General features: G+C 54.7%; 6 protein-coding genes across 6 annotated transcripts; 3 read left to right on the forward strand and 3 right to left on the reverse strand.

Annotated features, from left to right (window-relative positions):
• Positions 1-1446: 1446 nt before the first annotated feature.
• Positions 1447-2550, reverse strand: JN550_003483 (uncharacterized protein; the record flags this gene model as incomplete). Its single annotated transcript, XM_049314893.1, has 2 exons — positions 1447-2110; positions 2165-2550. 2 exons carry the CDS (start codon positions 2548-2550, stop codon positions 1447-1449), a joined length of 1050 nt encoding a protein of 349 aa, XP_049174674.1.
• An 809-nt stretch (positions 2551-3359) lies between these two features.
• On the reverse strand, positions 3360-3827 carry JN550_003484 (uncharacterized protein; the record flags this gene model as incomplete). Its single annotated transcript, XM_049314894.1, has 3 exons — positions 3360-3500; positions 3561-3706; positions 3764-3827. The coding sequence occupies 3 exons, from the start codon at positions 3825-3827 to the stop codon at positions 3360-3362; spliced, it is 351 nt and encodes a 116-aa protein (XP_049174675.1).
• A 4722-nt stretch (positions 3828-8549) lies between these two features.
• On the forward strand, positions 8550-11573 carry JN550_003485 (uncharacterized protein; the record flags this gene model as incomplete). The annotated part of the gene is made up of 1 exon (XM_049314895.1): positions 8550-11573. One exon carries the CDS (start codon positions 8550-8552, stop codon positions 11571-11573), a length of 3024 nt encoding a protein of 1007 aa, XP_049174676.1.
• A 3168-nt stretch (positions 11574-14741) lies between these two features.
• Positions 14742-15620, forward strand: JN550_003486 (uncharacterized protein; the record flags this gene model as incomplete). Its single annotated transcript, XM_049314896.1, has 2 exons — positions 14742-14900; positions 15015-15620. 2 exons carry the CDS (start codon positions 14742-14744, stop codon positions 15618-15620), a joined length of 765 nt encoding a protein of 254 aa, XP_049174677.1.
• Positions 15621-17398: 1778 nt separating this feature from the next.
• Positions 17399-17985, reverse strand: JN550_003487 (uncharacterized protein; the record flags this gene model as incomplete). Its single annotated transcript, XM_049314897.1, has 3 exons — positions 17399-17554; positions 17618-17728; positions 17839-17985. 3 exons carry the CDS (start codon positions 17983-17985, stop codon positions 17399-17401), a joined length of 414 nt encoding a protein of 137 aa, XP_049174678.1.
• Positions 17986-18998: 1013 nt separating this feature from the next.
• Positions 18999-19610, forward strand: JN550_003488 (uncharacterized protein; the record flags this gene model as incomplete). The annotated part of the gene is made up of 2 exons (XM_049314898.1): positions 18999-19206; positions 19285-19610. The coding sequence occupies 2 exons, from the start codon at positions 18999-19001 to the stop codon at positions 19608-19610; spliced, it is 534 nt and encodes a 177-aa protein (XP_049174679.1).
• Positions 19611-20286: the final 676 nt, after the last annotated feature.

Genomic DNA, 20286 nt, shown 5'->3' on the forward strand with positions numbered 1-20286 from the left:
GCGCGAATCCTGGCTTTGCTCTGTCTGTCCGTGGAACGAGCACAGAGACAAGGCAGAGGGAATGCAGACGGCCAGGAGGCGGGCGTGGGATGGGTGACGTTTCCAAGGGAAGCTTATTATTACCTAACGTCAGGTCGGTATTAGTTTGGGGTGGGAGGGCAGTGTAATGCTAAGGTACCTAGGCAGATAGTGATGTGCTGTAGATTGGCGGGGTTCTACCCGTTCCTATCCAATGCGGGCGAGCACCTTGAGTTAAGATAGCTCTACTTGGAGGCACTAAGCACTGCGCTGCAGCTACCTTTGAGTCACTAAGGCAACTCGCGCGCAATGCGATAAGTTGCCGGCAGTCGATGCAGAAAACAACGGCGATGGCCAGAGTATATCGAATGTCGGCCGTCTCTCTGCTTCTTCTTTTGGAGATACAAGCCAAGCTAGCAACTATCTGCAGGTAAAGCTCAATGGCAATCTGGCCAGAGGAGACAGGAATGAGACGGGGCTTTGGAGGATCCAGTGCTGGAGGCGGTTATGCCGTCCACCCGTGGGCCACGGCACTCGACGCTCACGCGCTGCTGCTAAGCCAGGATGACCTACGAATGTCTGGGCTAGCGTCGTGATGACAAGCAAGGAAACCGTGTGCCGCGATGCCGGGTTGGCCCAAGTCAGCTTTTTTTTGGGCCGCTGCAGGAGCAATCCGTGCCATATGCCGTGGATCTTACTATGTATGCGCCCAGCGCTCCAGCGCACAATGGTTCGCAGTCGTTCGTCCTGGCCTGCCACAGGCCTGCTTGTCGCTCCAGTAACGCCACTGCGGCTAATGATGACGACGATCTACGGATAGTGTTGTTGATTTGGAGGGCACCTGGTTCACTTGATGGAGGGGCAGCTGAACCACAGGCATGACGTCGCAGCTGAAACGAACACTGGGAACTTGTTCCCATAGCTGCAATCCATGCCAAGATCTAGCAAGGCTGTGCGCGGGTGTCCAATTTTCCTCTCCAGTTTCAACACAGCTGGGCTGTGGAGTGCCATACATGATCAAGAGGCAACTGAATCATCTATCCCGGGGTCTTCAATAGTTGACCATATTGAGAGGTCGATGTAAGCAGCCGGGAACCCAAGTCTGCAAGGATATGGAATGTCAGGCCGTGCCCTCAGCAGAACTTTGATGAATATACCTCATTTGGCAGCCACCAATCCGCTTGTCAGCCTCGTCCTTGGAAATTAGCAATATGAAGGAGACACCCGAAGAGTACGAGCGCCAAAGAAACATTAAAGCATCATTAGCAAACCCGGGCTGAATTATCTTGTTGACTGTTTTCATAAAAAAGGGGAATATCATAATCTACGATCTTATAACGCCTGGGTATAATGCTCTCTATCGCCATATGCAACTGTGAAATACACAAAGTCATCTGGACCGATGGCCCCGCGTCAGACCATGACGCTTCATAACTCGTCAAAGGCACGCAGTACCTGCTCGTCGACAGAGGGGCCATCGCCTCTCGTCCGGTTCAGGGCCGCCCGGACGTCCTCGCCCAGGTGCTCGGACAGTCTGCTGCTGTTCGCAGCCCCAGCTTCCTCGAGTTGGCTGCTGTTGTTGCTCGACATCATCTCGCTGAGCTTGCCCCCCAAGGTCCCGACTTCGTCTGGTGCGTACTGAGAACCCAGGAGAATCGCGATGACGACCAGGGCCAGGACGGAGGTAATGATCCAGAGCGTCTTGAGCCGCCTGCGGGTCTTCTCCTGCCACTCCCTGTCTGCTCTTTCCCAGCCTTCGACACGGCCCCGGACGATGTCGACTCGGTCGCTGAGTTTTTGTGCCTTCTGTCGCCCGACATGGATCCTTTCTTGTAGCGACTCAATACGCTTCTGTTGCTCGTCAAACTGGCCGAGGCCATCCAGCTGTGTTTCGATCTCAGTGACTAGACCGCGGGAATCGACCTTGAAGATTTCGTTCGTCTCTTGTGACATGGCTGCCACCTCCTTGATGCCCACGATCGTGTTCTGTAGCATGCTGAGCCTCTCGAGAACGGCGTAATATGCGTCGTCTAACCGTCTTGTCGTCGACAGCGAGAACTCGCTCAAGCCCGTAAGCGATTTCTTGAGACCACTGGGAGTCTGCATTAGTTCACAAATGACGGATTAGGTGGGCAGGGCTGCATACGCAGTCCTCGAAGCAGCCTTTTCCCTTCTCCTCTGGGCCTGCATCTCTGTGTTCATGTGCGCGGCATCTGGGGCGTTCGCACCGATCTCCTCGGCGCCAGGGGGGAGCGCACTCGCCCGACGGCTCTGTTCGGCGCTGCTGACCAGGTAGGGGGTTACCCCTTCGGAGCGCGGGAGATCGAGAGAGCCTCGCATCGGTAATTGCAGTGCTGGGACGGCAGATTGAGGCAGTCGGTCAGCGGTGCGATCCTGGTGTCGGCGTTGGGGCAGTAGGTTGTGGTGACGGTGCAGCCTCGGCGCTGAGGTCTCGGTCACAGAACGGCTCATCCGATGTCGAGGTCGCAGCGGATGAGCCGGCCTCGACGTGTCGGCGCCATGGTTAGACATTATTCATGCAAATGCTGCTAAGAACCGCTGGAACACGGTACAGAACTTTGGTGGCTAAAGCCGGGAACATGGCAATACTGGACAGTACCCAGCGCCCCGGGCGCGCGAGCTCCCCACTCTGTCGAGGCTAAGGTTGGCTTGCCGGCAGTGACGCCCCACTGTCTCCTGGGCCCGTGTCCCGGATGTGACATGTGAAGCTTCAAAGCCAACGCAACCGTCCGAGATTCAAACGACTCCAAAGGACGACTTGAACAATGAAACACGCTTCATCCATCTACGGCAATGTACTTATTTGAGGAACAGGAAACACTTGCGAGGTGCACAAAGCATTATATTGGGTAGGACACAGGTTGCGTCGATCTGCCTAGCTGCCATCATCTCAGTTTACAACAGGTCCGCCTCTACAGGGATATCTCTTTGATGATGGATGGATGAAGATCATGGGAGAAACTCTCTGATCTATCTGTGCACGAATGGCACGCTGGCTCGGGTGGAAGATGAATGTCCAAGCCTTCAAGGGGCAAGCAGTGCCCAGACCCCCATATCAGGGGGGCCTCTCGACTACCACGTCCAGCGTTCACGGGCTGGGGGTGTCGGCCGACTTCTTCTTGGCGGCAATGAGCGTCCAAGATGTGATATCCAGCCGAAGATATCACGGGCGTGACTGAGAGCCAAGGGTGTTCCTGCGTGGCCGCTACCCCACGATCGCTACAGCTTGGTAGGTAGCTCATCAATTCCCCAGTGTCCCGCAGCCTCTCGCCAGTACTTCTCGCCATCTCGTAAACATTGCAAGACCGCCATGTAGCCGATCAGGAGTTGATGAGCTTGTTACGCTTCTCTTTCCTCTTCAGTCGCTCGACTCGCTTCTTGTGCATCTTCTCGGCCATCTTCTCGTATCTCTCTCGCTCTTCCTTGGCAGCCCGCTTGTCCTTGATGGCCTGAACACGTCTCTGCATTAAATGTTAGCCGGTGTGCAAGCATGACTGCGTCCCCATGTAGGCGTGTCTAACCTGTCGCTCTGCTTCCTTCTCATCCTTCATCTCCTTCTCCTTGGCCTTCATGGCCGCCTTGGCGATGCGTTCTTCTGCCCGCCGCTCATACGACTGGAGACCAGAGCCGGGGCGGAACGCCTTCTTTGGTGCAATCCATTGCTTGCCTGTACGCATCATTAGCTGCTCCGTTCGTGGACGTCGAGGCTGAGCTGATGCCATACCATTTCGGCGCATGCCTACAGGCTGCGGCGCCTTCTTCGTCGATGCCTCAATCGTGGTAGACATGATCGCAGGGGCTCTCGCAAAGAATGCCGACGACCTAGCCTCGTGTATGCGGATCAGCGCGATAGGTTGTTTTACTGAGTGGTGTCGTCTCGGCGGCGGCTCTGATCAATCAATGTCGGGGCTATTCGGCGTATCTGCCTCTACAACTTTCTCAACGGACGGAGAAAAAAAATTTAGGCAAAGCAATTATGGAGTCCGTGCTTTCAGGGTCCTTAATTGCTCCACATCTCCAGAGCCAGACATGCGCCTTGATGCTCTGATTGGCTACTATATTGGCAGCCTTAATCTTTCGTCTAACAGCGATATCCTCGATAGCAGCAGCCCAGTTCCCGGCACTTTTAATTGAGTTCATGGCGTCTAATTCGACATATTCTCACGGCAATTACTTGCGCCCGGTCCAGAACAGATGCGCCAGATCCCAGACACGAAGCTGAAGTTGGAGATTGTCCGGGCCAAGAATAGCTGCGGCTTCATTCTTGATCACCGTGCACCCCCTGTGCCCCAAAAGCTCCTCGGGAGCACGGCGCCAGGTAATCACAGGCCAAGTGTTGATCGACAGTGGTCCGTTTTCCAGGCGAACGCATCAAAAGCAGAGTTGGCGCAGTAGCGTCGGAGTGAATCTGGTTTAGCATCATCCGCCAGCATCATTGTCTGCCCGCCGTCTGGAGCAGGTAGGTAGACAGCTTCGCAGGTGGTTAGTCTTCTCTACATGTTTCCTGTTGCTACGGACCGATTCCGCAACGAAACATCCAACATGCAATAGCAGCCGCCCCCGCGATCCAATACGGCCTCATGGCTTCCGAGAAGGAAACCTTTTCGTCATGGGCTTTCACCCATCAAGCTAGCGTCGCACTTTAGGTTGTGACCATCGACAATGTGACCATAGCCCTGGAAGAATCCTGGACGGCCACTCCGCAATCCGTCACTTGACCATTGAAACCACGGAGCAAGGAGTGGATTCCTCCCAAACATAGGTACTTGGAACTCACGTTGGGGGTCGGGCCTTGTGGGGAGACGAGAGAGGCTGAGCATACGAAGTCGCCAGCGCGTCGCTCATGGAAATGTTTCCTTTGATTTGTTTCATGCCCGCCCGCGGCTGTTGATCATTCTCGCCGGCCGGCGCAGGCGAGATTACTGCCTCGCTTGCAGCCGGCCTGATGCTGCGAGGCTGGCCGCACCATTGGAGACGCCTATAACGGCCGTGTGCTATGGCTGTTACCTGGTAATAATACTACTAATGACTGAAGTAGCCACATTGCACCTGGCACTGAGTAGGCGGGCGGCATGGCTCGCTCGGCTCAACCGGGTTGGCGAGCTGCTCTCGCGCTCTGCTTGCAGCTCGCCGTGGGATTCCCACCGTTGCAGGTTACGGGGTCACCTAGCAGAAAGTGCCCGCAAGCCCACTTGAGTGCGTCGTCCCGAGGTCGTGATCAACGTCCACCGCTATCGCGTTCCTGATGGACCCGCATTCTAATGCGACTTTAAGATATGCGAGATGCTATTCACCCGGCCGGTCCCCAGTGTCGTTATGCAGCGGCGTCTGGGCACGCCCAATCAGCTGGCTTTGGTTGGCTATGAGGAGTACGATCAATCTGATGGGCGCCCTTGGGTTCGTTCCCCTAATCCCAAGATGGCTACGGCCAACCTCCCGCTGCAGGCCTCAGGGTGAACTCGCGCCCCATGTGCCCTATCTATCAGCTTGGCTTGCTTGGTGGGCTTGCAGTCTGCAGCTGGATGCACGACGATGCTGTTGTCCAGGCCCGCCTGATCCGTTGCCCGAGTCAAGAAGCACATGAAACAAAAGAATTGTCATGCTCGGCCGGCGAGAGGAAAAACAAAAAGCAACGGGAAGCCAATACATTACCTCATTTGCTTGGACCGGCTACAGCATGGTCCATCCTCGTAAAGCTCGTGAAACAGGTCTTGAACGGGAAATGTCCTATTTAATAATCCGCGTAAGCATCGACGCGAGTGGGCAATGGCGCCCCCATTGTCTATTCAACGTCTGGATTGGGAAATCGGCATAATTTCAGACTGGCAGCTTCGAACCGGGTTGGGTTGCCAAGGGCCTCCAGGAACCAAGGACTGCGCGCTGGCGGCCGGCGGATAGCTCTATCTGGCCACTACCGCAATGCAGAATTGCGGGATGAAATGAGTGCAGCCGCACGGCAACTGGTACCTGGGTGAGACGCATATTGTAGGCTGCAGTTTCAAGTAACTGGCTATGGCAGCGTTCACGCGGGCTGAGGTGTGTTACCTCGTTTACGTGCTTACATAGTCGTAGGGCCGCTCGCACCTCTGTGTGTCTTGTGCTTATTAGAGCGACATTTGTAACCACTCGATAATAAACGCCTCATGCGATCAATAGAAAGAGCAAAAACTACACGACGACGCCGTTGTTGAAATTCCGATTGAAGGTCTGCCAAAGGCACATTCTGACGATGACGGCCTGGAAATGCAACGGCGCCGCTGGCCTCTCGAACAGATGACTGCTTCTCGCCCAGTCCGGATCGCGGTCTAGAATATTCAGCCGCGGTTTCGTCCGCAAGATCACCACATCAAAACCAAGCAACGGGAGAGGTGATGACACCCCCAACCCTGCGCAATTCTGGAGGAGGGCCTGTTTTCTCTCGGTAACGAATGGTTGGAAATAACTTGGGAGACATACCGTTTCTTCCGTATTGTTTCCATATTTAAAATACTCCGGACACGAGATGGTTCAAGCACAGCAGGTGTGTCGCGGGTGGGCATGAATAAATCGGCCCATATTACGGGCCAAGTATTGCGTGTTAAGATTGTCTCCCCACGACGGCTAAGCGAACAATCTTCAGGGGCAAGCTGCAGGGGCGCCAAATGAGGTGTGGCCTCCCAACGGGCGAGTCTGAGGAGAAGACGGCCGGCTGGGGGAGCTAGGCGTCTGGCGTCTGACACTAACAACTCTACTTGATCCATGGCCGCGTTTGCTTGTTCTTCAGTGCCGTGCCATCTGTGCATTACGGATCTGAGATTGAAATGAACACGGGCCTGCTAGCGAGCCCTCTCGAGTCTTCAATGACGCTGGCCGGTCCTCTTTCCCAGATCCTGCAAGCATGCCAAAGATGGGGCCGCGAGTGAGAGTCCACTTATACGCATCTATGTACATATGTAGCTAGTACTGTATATCCCCCAAGTCCAATGCCACCCAAGGTTGGCAGGTCACAAGACTGGGGAAGAGCCGGTCAAAATATGCGGGCGGGCAAAGGTTGTATGTGCATCATAGGTGCATAGGGAAATAAGAAAAGAGTCCGAGAGGGCACACATGCTGCCATGGTGATGAGATTAAAGCGCATCCTGTTTGCTGGACGGAGGTACAGTGCTCCGTGCGGGCGTGTGCGTGCTAAGTGATGTAGGTACCTGGCGAGCTAGTCTCCGCTGGCACTTAAGTCGCAGCGAGCAGGGGGGGTGGCCGGGTGGCCGTGGGCTAGCGGCCTAGGACGCGCAGAGCAGCGCCGAAGGGCCCAGTCGGGCCCAGCACGGCCAGCAGGCAGACAAGCAGCCAGGCAGCCAGGGGCCGATCAGCGGGTGCTAGAGCGTGCCCAGCAAGCACTGGACCTGGCAGAGGGCGTGCTCGCCAGGTCGTCTGCGCTGCGGCTGCCAGGTGCCCAGGTGGGTTCCAATGCTGGCGACCACGGCCGCCTATCGACGACTATCCCAACCTAGGAACCAAAGCCAATGGGACCCCCCTGCCCACCCCCGGCTCCATCGCCCATCTCCCATCTCCCATCTCACCCATCTCCATGTCCATCCTCTCCCATCCCATCCCATCCCATCCCAAACAGAGGCCCACTGGACTGGACGCTGCCCACGCTGCCCACGCTGCCACACCCTGCCTGCCACACACGCCCCAGCGCCCAGCGCCCAGCGCCCGGCCGCTCCTCATCTCCAGGGCCCGTCTCCCCCCAAACCTGGGACTGAACTCCCGTCTCGTCTCTCCCCATCCCACTCCTCCGTCCGACAACAACCCGCCCTCGTCAACATCCTCACCGTCGACCACGAGGCAGACCCTCTGGCTTCAATTCCGGTCGCGCGAATCTGCTCCCCAGATTTGCCCTGGTCTTGGCCGTCCGCTCCTTTCCTTCAGAGTCGCCTTTCCGCCTTTTATTTTATTTTATTTTTCTATTTTCCTTCGAAGCCGCATTTGCCGCATTTTGATGCATTTCCGCACCGTATCGACTGCTTGGTGGGAAACAGCAACGCATTGCATCGACAGCCACGACGACTTCAGGCAGCAAATACCACTCAGAAAATAGATCCCATTAGACCAGCGCTCGACTCGCCGCTGGATCACGAGGTAATACACGCACCGTCATTCGTTTGGTCTGCGATTCTCCACCCGTATCCTTCTGCGACACCATCACTTGCCTGTCCGTCCCGCGTGCGGTTGTCTGCTCTTCGGCCTGCCTGCCTGCCTGCCAGCTCTGCGCCAGAATATCCAATTGTGCAGAGAAACACAGCACACGCGCGCGCACGCCTCTCAGTCTCCTCCCAGTCGTCTTGTTCTTGCTCACATATCTCGTCACCATTCCTCGCCATACTGCACACACCTAACGCCGTTTCAGGTCTCGCCTAATAACATCCTAGAGACTGCGATTCGACCGGAAAACACAACCAACACAGATTCATGATATCCCGCCACCTCTAGGCTCGTTTCTGTTTTGTGCCGCAGCGCGGCCTGGCTGGAGCATGGCAACCGTATACGCCGCTTCCAAGAGCCCCGTGGAGTCTGCCATGGCGGGCGTGGGCGGCGTGGATATGGGCATCGACGAACCCCGAGCACGACACTTATCAATTCCTGTGCCCATATCTATCGAGGCTCCGTTGGATGATAATTCGCCCTATTCGAGCCCTCAGCCATCTCCTCGCACGAGACAGCCTCTTCCGAATCCTCACTTCGTATTCCCAGCTCGCCAATCTCCCTCTTCGGCACCATCGTCCTTCTCGAGAGCAACTGGGCAACGGTCGAAATCGGTTGCAAATGTTCAGGATGCGACTAGCGGTAGTGGCAGCTTGGGTCCTTCCAGCGCTCGAGCACGTCGTTCTCCTGCGCTCCCGGACTTCAGCTTCAACCCGGGTGCTCAGCTGAAGCCCGAAGGTGCAGATGCGGATCGCCCACAAAGGTCTCCGGCTCTCCCTGCTTTCAGCTTCAATCCCGGCGGTCCTTCGGATGCCTCCGAGTCTCTGATGAGCCCCCCTCTTTCGCCTTCATCGCCACGCATGATACCCAATCGTGGCAGCCACAGACGGGGCGGTAGCGAATTTGTCGGAGGGAAGCTGAAGGAGGGGGAGTCCATCACACTCATGAGTACCAGTCCGACGAGGTCAGATAGTGGTTTTGCGTCGCCGTCGCTGGCGCCCGTGGACATGTCGGCACGCCGTGGAAGGCACCAGCATCGTCGGTCTGCAGCAATTTCAAGCCACGATCTCTCCTTGATACTCAAGCCGCCGGGCAGCCCCAATCCATCAAGAGGCAGCAGTGCTCCCACGACTCCAAGAGACTTCGAGGAAGACGTCCAGCCGTTTCCCGAGGCCGTCGTCGAGCCCACAAGCTCTTCTGAACCCGAGGTTAAGGAGGCGCAGGGTGAAGATAGGACGGAAGAGTCCCTCCCCCTCGACAACAGCGGAGCTGAAGATGCACCTACGAAGCCCAGCCGGGCGAAGGTTGGCTTTTCCGATACGCTTGAATACATTCCGCGACCTCTTTCCATGGTTTCCACAGACACTGCAAGTACAGTTACTGGCTACCCAGGTCACTCTGTCTCTGGTAGTATATCATCCATTATCTCACTGGGCAATTCGACGATTGCAGATCGCGAACGGCCCGGCATTCTGTCATCTCCGGCATCCGCTTCCGACAAGAAGAGCGATTCACGACCTAGTACCGCCGGCGCTGTACTGGAGCGCACCCCCAGTTTGCATGCCATCACCATGGATGAGAACTCGGCATCGCCCCGCAGACGCAATTCCATCCCACTCCTCCCTGGAATTGCCTCTGATTCGCCAACATCACCAGCGCTTCCGAGTCCCACGAAGACACCAAAACGCTGGTCCTTCTTTGGTTTCGACTCTTTTTCATCGTCTGGGTCGCCATCTAAGCCACGACCACATAGCTCAAGCTCATCCGAGACGGTTCCTCAAACCGCCGAGCGCTCCGCTGACGCGTCATTGGGCATCGAAACAGATGATGTTGCACATGAGGCGGAGCCGCAACCCGCACCGAGCAAGTCTAGCAAGAAAAAGAAGCAGAAGAAAGTGAAATCGTGGGCTGGCTCCATTTTAACACGCAAAACTAAGTCACGGTCGCAGAAATCTAAGGCTGCCCGCAGGCGTTCGCAAACACCACCTCCACCGAAAGACGGCCTGGATGATGAGCTTGACGAAGATGAGATGGAACTGGCGGGGCCATTGACAGCGCCAATGGTCATGGTGACAGAGCATGGTTTTGACGACAGCATGACTGGACCCATCAAACCCCGGCGAAAGTCGGAGGACGATGCATCATATCCCATGATCGACCTCGATGCTGCGCTCGGCCCATTCAACACTCCCTCGGCCCGTGATCCAGCATGGGATGCTGCCCAAAGGGCAGGAGCACCACCAAAGCGGCAATTACATAGTGCTGCGGGCTTGAGAGGGTTTTCGGGTCCCGGTATGCACTACCACCGTCGTGCTGAGAGTGCCCCCGAGATGCCACCTTTTGAAGCAGCCAGGTTCGGTATTCACAGATTTGGTAGCTCATCCACCATGGCCGACGTTTTTGAAGAGGATGAGGAGGAGGAGGATGAAGATGATGACGAGGATGATGCAGATAGTTCCAGCTCCAAGGCTTCTTCCGACGAATCGACACCGGATGCCAGCGCAGCCCTTGAGGCTAACATCGATGCCAAATCTACAAGCGGCGACTCAGCAACCACACCAACACAGGAAATTGATTTCGGCACCAAAGGTGTCATGTCTCATCCTGCTTCGGTCAAACGCAAAGGCAGCGGGTCTAGTCTAGATCTGCAGCCCCCCGGGTCGAGGATGCGTACCGAAGCTTCTGTAAGCTCACTACACGAAGAGGTCATTGTCGAAGAAGGCCCTGTGCATACCGCTGTTGACCAAGAACGCATCTACGAAACCTATCAGGAATCTGACTCTGCTGCACCCTCACCTCGGCGGATCATTACGAGTAAGGAACTGGCTCCGGTCGAGATACACCCGAACCTCCCAGGGCCCTCGATAGCATCAGTCAGCCCATACTCGATGAGCCACTCGTCCTCCTTCCCCTCACCGAGGTCACCAATGTCATATGAGGCGGCTCACAGAGTCTCAACCGCGCCGTCTTCCGTGACAGAAGAGAACAACTTCCAGTCACTGTTGATGGGTGAGCCTGGCCCTGAGGTTGTTCGCATTTCTGTCGATGTACCCTCATTGACGAGCAGCAACTCGACAATGACCCGCGAGAGCCAATTCCCTGGGGTGCGTCCTCGAAATATGCCATTTCACGAGCAACGTCCCGCGTCGTTTACCGCGACGGCTTTCGGGCGAAGACGGTCCAGCTTGGCGAGTATCAGCCGTCTCATTAGCACGTCACACGGTGAACGAAGCAAGCTGAGCATGGAGGTCCCTCATGACACCCAACCCGACAAGAAAGCACGAATAAGTACCGCCAAAAGATTAAGTCGGATGATGCAGTTTTGGAAGCCGAAGGAGTCACCAGCATCCTAGCGAGTGTTTCGGACCTACTTTTGGGCTACTATACTGCACCGGCGGGCATCCATTGACCAGCAAGTGAAGAGAGGGGCGTCTGCGGAATAATAAGCAAATCATACTCGCCTATCATTGAAGTCTCCGACAACCCTCTTCGCGACACATCACCTCCTACAGCTGTAGTGGCACCTGAAGTGACTGGACTCCAGAATACTGTTTTGCAGTAACTGGCATGCCCCTTCTCCGTCATACATCACTGCAACGTCCGAGGCTTTTTCCTCCCCGAAAGGGTTTACTATTTTATTACACATTTGGCGTTTTACGAGAGCATGAAGACCGGTTACCTGCGGAATGATCATGGACGATCTTCTAGATCCTAGTGAATTTGCTGTTGCTATTTCAGGCGAATCAGCAAAGCCCAGAAATAGTTAGGTCTCTCGCTGGGTTTGATTGCATGAATATAGCATAAGGAAGGAAATGACATGACGTTGGAGGTCGCGGATGATTCTGAGATATTCCCGCACTGAACAAGGGAGAGATAGGGCAGACAGACTTTTACCGCCTTGGTCAGGGTTCCGCTCTCGTTTGCCCAGTAAATTTTGGGACGAAGTGATGATGGGCCCTTATGTAGAAATAATAATGAACATTACCGTAGTACACCTGCGTCCTGCACTTCCTGATTTGTGAATGCCTCAATATCTCTTAGACTATCTTATTATATATGTTGCTGGCAGCTAATAGCTCAATTTGACCGTGCTTTTCCCAACGTTGGTCTCACGAAATCATACGAAGGTCACCCCACGCGGCGGCCCAGGTGGCGGTAGCAACGCGCGTACTGTGGCTCTCGAGAAAACTTGCAGGCGACGGTCATCGCTATTCGCACTCTTCTATGTGCTCGGATTGTCAATCTCGTCGTTTCTGCAACCTAATTCATATCTGCCCCTCTGGCATATTGTATACATAACAAGTCAACTACCTAATAATTACGCCGCCAGAGGACCTTAGAACATCCCATGCGTGCTTCTCCGAACTTGTGTCACCCGTATCGGAAACGAACCCGCGGAAGAAGAAGGCATGTGGTTAGTATCGTGCGTTACTAGCCGGCCTTCACTTATGTGGGGTCGTGCTTGCCCAGCAGGACAGGTATAGCGGGGTGTCTGACACCCATGTAAGCAGTAGCACTGATACAAGCACGATTTGCAACCAATTTTGTAAAGAATGTGCAGTATTCGGTGAGGCGGCAGCATGGCGCCACATACTGGTTTGCTTTCCGAGGAGTTGGGCCAATAGCAGTTGCATCTGAATTTCTAGTTTACTATGGCTTGAGCTGGCTCCGTTCGGGTGCCTCTCCGTTGGAGTAAAGCCAATGGAGACGAAGAGACCCTTTCATCAGGGGTTTCAGGGACCAACAGGGTATCCCGTCAGAAGGTCTCCATCAAATAAGATGCATTTGACATACTCTTTGGTGCGACGTGAAGGGCAAGTGGACAAGGCAGCTAAGGCGACCTGAAGGATAATCAAACATTCATGTCTCTCAAGGCATCGAGCGCGGACGGGGTCGATCTAGCTTGGTCTGAACTCGCCATGTGCAGTAGTTTAGTAGTAATAGATCAGGCCTTTCCCAGGAATTGCAGTGACTGCTTCATGTCTGACGACGGGGATCGGCCAGCTTCGGGTAGATGAAAGATCCCCTGGAGAACCGCTGTCGCTAGTGATCTCGATTTCAACCGCAACCCGTGCAACAGCTTGAACAGGAGTGGAGAAGGGCGGTGGTGGTAGATTAGGAGAGCACTGCCGGGTCTAGGCTGCGCAGGCAACACTCATGGGCCAGCGTCCCTGGTCAAGCTTGCTGTCGAAAGATACGTGATAGGCAGGCGGCCGAGTAGTTCTCACGCTTTACCAGTTCGACTTCTCCAAGAGCCCCGGTCCTCACGACATGCCGGCTCGCCAAGAGAGCGCCTCTCCAACTTCACAACGATCAGGGAAACCTACTTTCGTGGCCAAGAGAGCCTGAGGGGGGCTTTGGAGCTTATTTTTGGGGTTCCTTGTAAGCCTACCACAGGACGGCGAAGGCGTTGGATCCCGGCTTATGTGTGAACAACAGCAAGCGAATTGCCCCTCACTGCAACACTGATTTTACCCTCGGTGTGCATTTCGCAAGCATCTAGGCCTCACGAGCGCAACCCGTCTGCCAGGGATGGGTGCTACTGAGAGTGAAGTAACTAACTGGGCTTTAGCTTTTCCCCGCCTCCACGAGACACTTTCTGGGCAACCCTTTCGAAGGGTGCTCTCGTTAGTTATTAGCATTCTCCGGATGTTGGCAGTGATTCGCAGGATGTGGTCCGACTGCCTTCATTGGTCAATTGTGATTAGGGCACTCGGGTCTTCGCTAGGCACATGGATTATATGCATGTCCTATCTACGGGGCTTGACGCAATAAGACCAATTCGGCCAATGACCTGCTGGGGAGGACTCCTCCGACCGCGATGATTGGCCAGTACTGCTCAGACGCTGCCCCGAGCAACCAGCCAATTGCACATGTGCGCATTTCTTTGTCCCGTTATGCTTCTGCTGGACAGCAATGGACGAAGAACTGCTTGCGTCTACTGACCAAGGGATGCGTGGTTCTCGCCACGTCTTGTCTGTCGACAGGAGCGGCGAGACCCCATTTCAATGGAAGGGCCCCGTGTGATCTCAGCTCAGGATCGAGGCCTGGCCCAGGAATCACACCCGGCAATTGTATACCGGCGCTCGCATCTTAAGTAGAACCTGGCGTAGATGGAGCGCCCGAGTAGTTAGAGTCTAGTCCCCTACGCCGGTAAATGGCGTGCCCCGGAACTCAACGGGGTAGAACTACTGCTACTGCCACTGCCATTGCCACTGCTGTAGCTGCAGAACTCACACAACTTCAACCACCTACTTTTGTTGAGCATACACCCCATCTCAATGTGTATTGTTAACCAAACACTGAATAATCTTTTGTCACTCTCTTGAATTTACTCTGAAGCAACCATCGTATCCAAGACCTTGAGGGCAACTGATCTCGGATTGAAGACTGGGTCTGTCGGGGACAGACCCTCTACACCACTAGCTTCGATGGATGCTACTATTTCATGGAGATCTCCATGGTCCGATGGTAATGGACTTGACCAGAACTACGGGTTCACCGACCTTGGCCCATCCACCATGTCCTCCGGCGGATCTCTCGATGAACCGCATGGTTTCGATTTTACTAGCTCGTCAAGCTGCGATCCCCTCCAATCTTTGTCGTACCCAAACCTCGAGGTTGCAGATGGCTTGAAGGCATCTAATGGATTCAGTAGTCATCTCAACTTTCCCGTTACTGTGAGTTGTTGTTCTTCACTATCGCTGGACCTGGTGGCGGCCGATGCTTCTCGGATTCCCACTGGATACTCACCCTTGCTATGGAAGAAAGAGCACTCATCTTGTCACGAATAGTACGGGACCCAGCCCTTTAATCAAGCTGACTGGCACTCGCAGCAGCTGCAACAACAACAACATGACTACCATCCAATGGAACGGTATTTGCAAGTAAACCCGGTCGAAGGCCCTGTCCGTGTCCAGACGCAAGGATTGGCGGCCACCCCATCGAGCCCAGTATACAACAATTCTCCTCAGCTGTTCACACCACCTGATACGTATGATGATTCGGCTGTTCGGCACGACTCAATATCGCATCAGTTCCGTCGCCCGAGCAGGGTAAGCGTTCCGAGCTCGATCCTCTCCCCCGAATCAATGCGATCTCCCAACGACGATGAAGATGGCGCCGGCCGCAGGGCCTCGCACGCAGAACCGCAGGGTCGTAACCGCGAGAAGAACCGCATGGCCGCCAGCAGGTGTCGCGAAAAGTCTAAGAAGTTGGTCGACGACTTGAAGAAGCGTGAGCGAGACCTGACTGCCGAGAAAAAAGTGCTCAAGGATTGCGTGGCCGGCCTCAAAGACGAGGTCCTGTCGCTCAAACATGAGATCCTCAGGCACGGCAATTGCAACTGCAAGTATATCGAGAACTACCTCAACACCGCCGCAGCGAAGCAGATGGCCTGATCTCACACACGTGCGGCGTTCCTGCTCGTATTCTCCGCCCCCGGATGCGACGGGATAGTGGGCGAATGTGATTGATGGACCTGAAAACAACCTGAAAACCTGCTGCCGCCGATGCGATAAGTATCAAGAATAATTCAAGAGGAGGTTTCTTTGAAAGGTGCGGCATCTCCAATCGCTATTGCGACGAGTTTTTAGACTCGGGATTAATGCCAATCATTGTTCGTAACTGTGGATGGGAAGCCAGAAGATCGCTGAATGTAGAGCTACCAGCTCATCGGTAATATGGTGTGGTCGGCGCTATGTAACGGTCAGCACAGAGAAAGCACCGAGAAGGGATTCTTGACATCTCCAGACGAGTTACGAGTTACGATGCTACGACTGCACAGAAGGGGCGTTCGCGAAAAAGGCGTTTTGAGGGGTTATGCGTGTTTGCGTCGTGTTGTGCCTTGGGGCTCATTCTATTAGTCGGGAGCATCAAGTTTGTTTCTGGTATCCAACTTACGGGCGACGAGACGGGTATGTTCTGGCGCAGATATGAATAAGCGCATAGGATCCCAGATGGGATAGAGAGGCATGATGAGCTGCCGATGAACTATGTAGCAAATCTGAATAGTGGTATTCGGGGGTACGAAGAATGTGTAGGAGACATTGTGATGGCAAACAATCAAGGCCGTCCTGTGGAATTTCCATTTGGAAGGAATCGATGACCTGAAAAGGCGAAACAAACGATGAAGAAAGAAGCAAAACCTGACAAGCGAAGAGGAGTCTTCGCTCACGGTTGTTATATGTCGTTTGTCGTAATGACATCTTACGTATTGTGCGGTAACCACGTAGGATCAGATGCTTGTAGCCAATAGACCTTGCAGAATTCCTTGCTTCCGGAGCTGCGGCTGCGTGCATCCATGGTCTCTATATGTTCGCTTCCCCATGATACTCCTGACTCCGTAACTGATATCCACCGAAACCTCGAGGTTTGACCTATCACTAATCTCTAAGACAACCATGAATCTCCCGTGCATGAGATCAGCAGACGAACGAACCCCCGCTTGAGAAAGGCTTCTCCTACCGAGAGACAGATGCCCAGCATATTGGGCTCTGCGACGTTCACAATCACTCAGGCATGGTCCGTGTAGGATGACGTTCAAAACACGTTACGATTACGGCCAATCGCCAGCTGGGCACCGAAACCACTGCAGGGGGCAGATGGCCGAACGAATGGCCTAACGGCCTGTATGTGGCTCTCATGAAGTGGATATAGAGTCTAGCATTTCTTGGTATTGCGGCATTTTAGTGTAATACACCTGCTATTCCTGTTTCCAGTTGAGTGGTGTAGGACTTGTCTGATGATGGCTCATCTTGCAGTTGTTTGACAGGTACCACCATGGTCTCACAGAGAAAAAAAATATAACTTGACCTTCAGAATAGTATAGCATAATGATCATGCGAGGTCGAAACCTTTGCCTACAACTGTACCATGCCTTGCTCTCAGTGGGAGTTCAAGTCTTGCTAAGTAGAATCGGCATATTAAGGATGCAAGATACTTATGCATGGACCTAGGTGAAGCCACAGCAGAACATGATGCCGAGTATCACTTGATCAAAAGAACCACAATATGACACGCCATAGCTGCAGTTAATATTGTTCTCCTCAGACGATCTGTCTCGGACGTCCACCATCTACTCTTCTGCTCGGCCATCCCCCCACCACCCAACAAGCCAGGGAGCTAACAGCAGTTCCATTGGAGACCGAGATGGAGGTATTGCTTACCGCAAACTACACTAAAAGATACCAGTGCTGTAGTCAACGACAATGGCTTTCTCTATGATCGACCCTGCGCTCTGCACGAAAGCCTGGTGGGTTGGGTCCGTAGAGACATAGTAGTCCCTGTCGGCTAAAGATTCGAACTCTACGACAAAAGCATACTGGATGCCATTCTTCCCATTAAGGGTTAGCAAATATGGGACGTACTCTTAACTTTACCAAGATAAATACCGTACTTGAAGGCCTTCGGGGGAGTTATCCTTGCCTCCCGTTAGGGACTTGATGTAAGGCCTCTGCGACTCGGGATGAACGCACTCGTCCTTCAAGGACAGCATGCGCGTGACTGCCTGATGAGTCGAATTAGTTAGGAGCTTCCGGGCAGTCCTGGGGACAGTCTCGCCTGTTGAATATCCCCGGGGCTCGCATCAGCCTTGAATTGGAACAGAACAATGTGGACCACGACCATGGTGAAGTGTGAAGAGGTGGAAACCGTGCGGAGGAATGCTAGGAGACTGATCTCAAAGACAAGACAGCCCGCGTAGCTGATACGGCGCGTTGCGATATACGACGAAGATTGCGAAGTGGGCAGAGTTATCTTAACCATGCTGGAACTGACACAGGCGACGTACCTCCGAGGGGTTGTATTGCAGCGGCGTGGAGGCCCGGTCATAGGCTGTTCACCACTTGATGGCAGCTGCTGGGTTTTGGCAGGGATAGAGGATGGCCTGGAGGGCAGGTTGTGACCCTGAGAGTGCAATATACAAGCATAAAGTCTGATGAATTTCCCCATGCTTGACATGTATACCTATGTAATCATGTCCTGGTAGACAGCTGGCCAATAACCCATGTTTCCCAGAATGGGCGGTTAGCCACAGCAAAGGCAACTGCGACAGCAGCGTCTGCCTGAGGTGCTTGCTCATTGAGTTCTTCGAACCTAACAATACCAACAAGCATATAAACGATTGAATATAGACGTATGAACATTCAAGCTCCTCCATGTTGATATCCCTTAGGACATCGGTAAACTACCCATCAAGTCTTGGCCACACCTATACACATTTCTATATCTACTCACACCCGTGACCTTCGTTCACACTCGTTCGTGATGGCTCCTCGACTTGTTTCTACATTCCGTCTTTCGAGTAACAATCTGAATCGGCCGAGTAGCCTCAGAATCTATTCAATATGATATCTAGAGACTGTACCGCGATGTAACTTCGCCCGACCTCCGAACCAGAGCCGACCGGGGGGCCTGGGCCTGGTCACACCCCACCAACCTCGGCAGCTACCGAGACCCACAGCCAGCCGAACCTGGAGTTGGAAGCTGGAGAGATCTGGAGAGCTTTCAGCTTCGGCCGGGGGCCCGCGTCGTGGTGCGTAACAATACCTGTCCGGCATCACCATCACCCGATCACGACCCAAACGCGTACCTCGTCCAAGCTTCTGCAAGGGCACAGGTTAGTGCCAGAGAGTTGAAACCAGCCCGAATTCCCCGTAGTAGCCGACTCAAGCACGCGTGGCCTGCCGCAGCTCTAGCGTTCGCGCTCCCCGTATCGACGAAAGCCCGAGAGCTCACCACCTACGCCGTCAGCCGACTGTCCCGGGCCGCTGCCACCAATGCCGTCCTCCAAAGTGTCCTCGGCTTCGGCCACGTCATCATCGTCGTCGCGGAACGCGAGCAAGCGCCTGCTGCGCGAGCTGGCCAGCTGGGAGAAGGAGGCGGCCGCCGAGACGGGCATCGAGCGGCTCGGCCCCGTGAGCGAGGATGAGCTGTTCCACTGGGAGGCGGTCATCAACGGGCGGGGCATCGGCGGCGGGTACGACGGTGCGTAGCTGAATCTGCCCCTTTTCGGTTTCTTTGGGTTCCCACCAATTCTTCTAACACGGGTGGAAAAACAAACAGACGGCCGCTGGCTGCTCCAGATCCGGCTCCCGCCGACGTACCCGCTGCAGCCGCCGCAGATGACGTTCGCGACGCCCGTGGTGCACGCCAACGTGGCGCTGGCGACGGGCGAGATCTGCCTGGACCTGCTCAAGGACGCGTGGACGCCGGCCTACGGCGTGCTCGAGTCGGTGCGCGCCGTGCGCATGCTGCTGGGCTGCCCCGAGACCGACTCCCCGCTCAACGTCGACGTCGCCGCCCTCGTGCGCGCCGGCGACCACCTCGGCGCCCGCCGCCTCGTCGAGTTCTGGGTCCGCGACGAGGGCGGCCGCTACGAGGGGCGCTGATGACGGGGGAGCGAATGGATGCTGGTTGAGCGGTACAAGAAGAGAAGTGAAGAGATACTATCAAGGGGCAGGTGGACAGCAAAGAGCGCGGATGGGTTGACGAGTCTTCTCCCGCTGGGCTTTGGGCAGTGCAATATGTGCAGGTTGAATTCATTCAGGCAATACGCCAGGGGGGAAGTGTTCATCTGTCGTTCTGCTTGGCTTCCGTGTACGGACCGTTGACTTTTGGGAGTTATGGCGTTTACGAGGAACATTGGACAATAAGCGACGGCTCGACTCCGATGAATAGCACATAAATTGAATTTGGACATTTTCCATTCGTTGTGTTTGTTCAAATGATCGCATTCGCCTACCGCAAATCATCCAGCGGTCTTGGGGGGAGGAAAATAATAACACCTGTCTATGCTGCCTAGGTCAATGGGCGTCCGTCCAGTCGTGGGGCGAACTTGTACTCGTACAGCTGCCTCGCCCGCGAGCCCAATACACCGCTTCCTGCTTTTCCCTTACAGCAAACAAACCAATGGAGGGCCCTGGGCTAACGCCCGCCTGTTGCTATCAGGCAAACTCCCCAACCACCTGAGGTGTGCCGGGTTTGGCGGCCCGGATGTGGAAAACGTGTCCAACGCGAATGCCAGATCAGATATCTGTCTGTAATGGCGGCCGGGTAGGCACCAGA

This window comes from Neoarthrinium moseri, assembly GCF_022829205.1.
Source record: "Neoarthrinium moseri strain CBS 164.80 chromosome Unknown scaffold8_Wmoseri_CBS_16480, whole genome shotgun sequence".
Classification (NCBI taxonomy): Eukaryota; Fungi; Ascomycota; class Sordariomycetes; order Amphisphaeriales; family Apiosporaceae; genus Neoarthrinium; species Neoarthrinium moseri.